The 4420-nt window shown below is 26.3% G+C and overlaps 1 protein-coding gene across 2 annotated transcripts in view; it reads left to right on the forward strand.

Annotated features, from left to right (window-relative positions):
• The window catches only part of LOC100569444 (guanine nucleotide-binding protein-like 3), a 4596-nt gene extending 1557 nt beyond the window's left edge, over window positions 1-3039 (forward strand). For both annotated transcript variants that reach the window (XM_016802722.2, XM_016802720.2), the window contains exons 4-7: window positions 1847-2085; window positions 2164-2631; window positions 2688-2880; window positions 2947-3039. In XM_016802722.2, coding sequence (XP_016658211.1) covers window positions 1847-2085; window positions 2164-2604 — 680 coding nt within the window. In that variant the 3' untranslated portion in view covers window positions 2605-2631; window positions 2688-2880; window positions 2947-3039. The remainder of the gene's footprint in view (window positions 1-1846; window positions 2086-2163; window positions 2632-2687; window positions 2881-2946) is intronic.
• The last annotated feature ends 1381 nt before the right edge of the window (window positions 3040-4420 follow it).

The raw sequence follows: 4420 nt of genomic DNA on the forward strand, positions 1-4420 counted from the left end.
CTATATATAACCCAAATTCGATTTTCATGTATCAATATTTTAAGAAAAATATTCTGCTTTGGAATATAAAATTAAAACCCAATGTTGTCGTTAAAAAAAGTAAAAAACTTAAAAAATTAAAAGGATAAAAAATATTTAAAAATATATTTTTTAAAAAAAACATTGTTTTATAAGTGACTTTAAACTATGTAAAAAAATATTTTCAAAAAAGGTGGGTAAGTGGATGTCGCTCTGCTGTAAAGTAGGTTACAAGTGGGCCACTGTAATGGATGGTGTTAAATTTGAATTCAATTATATAAGATCATTGTATTAGAAAAACGATTCTGAGCGAAAACGGTCAGTCAGCCTATGATATTACTAAGTATATTTGATGATATTATTGTGAATAAATCAGGGATGGAAAACGTTTTTAATTTTTTCGTTTTTGTTGATTGAATTAAAAAATATCGTTTTTAAAAACGTTATTTTTATATATTGTTATTGATTAATGTTTTTAAAAATGTTTTTTTCCTATTGTTTCCAAATAACGTTTTTGATATATTATTTTTATTTTTTTATAATAGTAACACGCAATATAGAAATGCACTTAAAAGTTAAAAATTATTCTTAATATTTAAATTTCAAATTAAAATGTTTTTAAATTTTGAAACTGCATTATTGGTAAATTAAAAAGTAAAGACTTAAGTGAAATTTTTTTTTTCGTGGTATAAATATAACAGAAATATAATGTATAATACTATAATTTGTTTTCGTTTTTGATTTTGTTATTAAATTTTTTGGGGTTTTTGAGATTTTTTGTTATTGTTTTTCAGTAATTTCTGGTTTTTGTTTTATTAATTGTTTTTGTTTTTTGTTTTTTTCCGTTTTTTAAAAACTTTTTCCACCCCTAGAATAAAGTAATTTATATATAACATATTTACGTGGGACCTTGTTTTCAATTTTCAATTTAATATATTTTGTCAAAATTCGAACTTAAAATGCTTATAAAAAAAAAAATGTGTCTATTTATTTTCAATACTTTTCAACTGCTACTGTAACAATATACCAAGAGCCTTGAAATGTTCACGCTTTTTTACCCAACAAACACTTTAAATGCTAATAAAAAAAAACTGTGACTAAGGATTTTTAATATTTTTCAAATTTCATTGTAACAATATACTAGGAGCCTTGTATTAAATTTTCAAGTATTTTTACTCAACAAATAAAGTTTTATTGACATTCATAGAAAAATAAACTAATTAAATTGGAAACTGAAATTGTCCATAAACAGCTCAAAACAAATCAAAATATTTTGAAAATTTTATCATGTATAGAAAATATAAACAACCATTGAAAATTTCATGTATCTACGGTCATTTGTTTTAAAGTTACACCAAAAACCAAAAGATTTTGCGTAAAAATTCCCGTTTTTCCTTAATTTTTCTTTTGTTTTTCACAGCGCTTTTGAAAACTACTGGGAAATTTTTACTTTTGACACACCCCCAAAGTACCAACTAGATTCACTTTCCTATCAGAAAAGATACTGTTGAAGAAAATCCAAGCATTTTTACTGTCCTAAAAGGTGATGACAGACACAAAAATAAAAAAAAACACATTATTATAAAATCAATACATTCATTGTTTCACTCAGAATCTAAAAAATGTATACTTTTTGAAATAATGAGTGTTCAATGATAAAAGAATCATCCGGCATATACTTACTTATTTTTAATCTTTTATAATTTATTTGGTAGGTACCTACCTACATGTCTACTATTTTTATTTTTTGTTAAAATGATTCAATGTGCAATGGAGAAATTTATATATGTATATAATTTATATATTAATTTTATTTATTTATGTGTAGAGACCAAAAATAGTATGATTATTGCTCCAAACATGTGTCCATTCAAAGAAGAAATCATTGAGCAACTTAATGAAGCTAAAAGAAAAGAGCGAGAGATACGTTTGTCAAATTTCAATTCAATGGAAACACAATCTGAAGAAGAAACTAAAAAGAGTACAGAATCAAAATTGCCTTTTAAACAAAAATGGCTTTTTAAAGAAACTAGAGCAGACCGATATATTGAACACAATTATAAAAATGTAATACTAGTTATATAAATTCCAACTACCTATATGTATAGTTGATTAATACCCATCATAAATTGATGTCTGTTTCAGATTATTTCAATGTGTGATGTAGTTCTAGAAGTTTTGGATATTCGTGATCCATTAGCTACTCGTTCTAAGGAAATAGATGATTATTTAACAGCCAATCCAGATAAAAAACGTATTATTTTGTTAAATAAAATCGATTTAGTGCCTAAAACAATAGTAACTGATTGGGTAGAATATTTTAACAAGATAGCACCAACAGTGCCTTTCAGAGCTAGTCGAGAAGTACGAAATACACCAAAAACTAGTGCAAAAGATCCAAATTTTATAGCAAGAATAAAAAAAAAAGTAGCCAATAGATGTTTCGGTGAATCTGTTGTATTGAACTATTTACAGACTTGTATAGATGCACCAATCTTAGGTATAACAGTTGGTGTTGTTGGTATGCCCAAGGTGGGAAAATCTTGTGTTGTAGATACCATTAAAATGGAAATATACGATTGGTGATGAACCTGTTCCATCAAAAAAGAATCAGTGAGTTAATAATTAATTTTTACTTTTAATAGAAATAAATGGTAGAATGTTTACAGATCAGTAGGCGTATTTCCTTTCAATAATATGAAAATTGAATTATTGCCATGGAAATGTACTGGAGCTAGTACTATATTGGAGAAACCCAGTGATAGTCGTTTATTATTAAGACAGGCATTACAAGTAAACCTTCAAAATGTAGTCCCAACCAAGATATGTGCTTTGATATTACCTTACATTAAAAAAAATCAGGTTTGTGAATATGAATCAATTTGTCTATAACTGATTTCTGTTTTATGAACATTATGTTTTATTTAGTTAAAGTTATTGTATGATATGACTGTAGAAAATACTGAAGATTATACACACATACTTGAAATGAAAGCAAAGCGACATAGCTTAATAAATAGACAAGGAAAACCAGACCAACTTAATGCAGCCAAATCTTTCATGAAAGATTTAAAAGAGTAAGTGTTATTCTTAAATTGAATTGAAAATATTACCTAATTTCTTTGAAATTTAATAAAAATCAACAATATTTTATAAGTTTAAAAAGATTTCACTATTAACCCTTTCACTACTAAGTTTTTTTTCTAGATTACTCATCTCTGCTGAATTACAATTGCTTTTTTTTTTTTTGAATGTTCATAAATTATTAATTTAGTTTAAATGAACAATATGTTGAAGTCAAAAAAAAAAAAATTGACTTGAATTATAAGTTATTATTAATTATTATCTGCATATTTCGGTGTAATCACAAATGTTATATCTGCGTATTTCGTTTTATAGATAAGGACGTAATAGTACGTCCGTAGCAGGGAACAATATGTTTGCGTGCGACAGAACGTCCGTAGCAGTGAAAGGGTTAAAAATAACCTAGTACCTCAAGGTGGACTTATATTAAAGCCTGAACTCGAATGAATGCAAACAAATGCTACCTAACAAACCAATGTAAATGGTTTAGCCTAACACGAATAAATGCACTTGTTCACGTTTGGAAACGATCGCTCCAAAGACAGTCAGAGCGTTTGAATTTATGAGGTAGCATTCGCTTCATTCATTCCTGTTTGTGCTCTTATGTAAACACACACTTTTAAACAAATATCTTTGGTATATTATTCTTCTTTGATTTAAAACCATAGGATAAATTCATAGTAAATGGTTGGTTAAAATGAAAAAATAATGACAATATAGTGTCACTAAAACGCGCTTACACTATAGATATAACAATAACAAACTAATCAGTATGTCATCATTATAATTCGCCTGCCGCAGCGAAAAGGGTCGTAACTCTATTTTCTCAACTTTTCAGGAGGAGCAAAACCATGATGGTAATTTAAATTCTAATTCTGTTTTAATTTCTAAAATTTTGGTATGCATAATTTTCCATCACCAATTAGCTGACTCTATATATTGTGTTATTATTTTTTTAAAAATATCACATGATCATGTTTTTTAACTAGATACGACTTTTAGAACGAAGTTGTTTCTAGTCGTATCTAAACTTACGACTTTTTTCGTTGGAAATTTATATGATTTTAAAATCGTATCTATACTTACGACTTTTTTCGTTGGAAATTTATATGATTTTAAAATCGTATCTATACTTACGACTTTTTTCGTTGAAAATTTATATGACTTTATAATCGTATCTATACTTACGTCTTTTTTCGTTGGAAATTCATATGAATAAATTATGATAATAATAATATTATTAGGTACCTATTGGCTATTATATTTTATTATATTATTAATTTTTTATAATACGTCATAACATTTCCTACTTCTTTTA

Source organism: Acyrthosiphon pisum, chromosome A2, assembly GCF_005508785.2.
Source record: "Acyrthosiphon pisum isolate AL4f chromosome A2, pea_aphid_22Mar2018_4r6ur, whole genome shotgun sequence".
NCBI classification, from domain to species: domain Eukaryota; kingdom Metazoa; phylum Arthropoda; class Insecta; order Hemiptera; family Aphididae; genus Acyrthosiphon; species Acyrthosiphon pisum.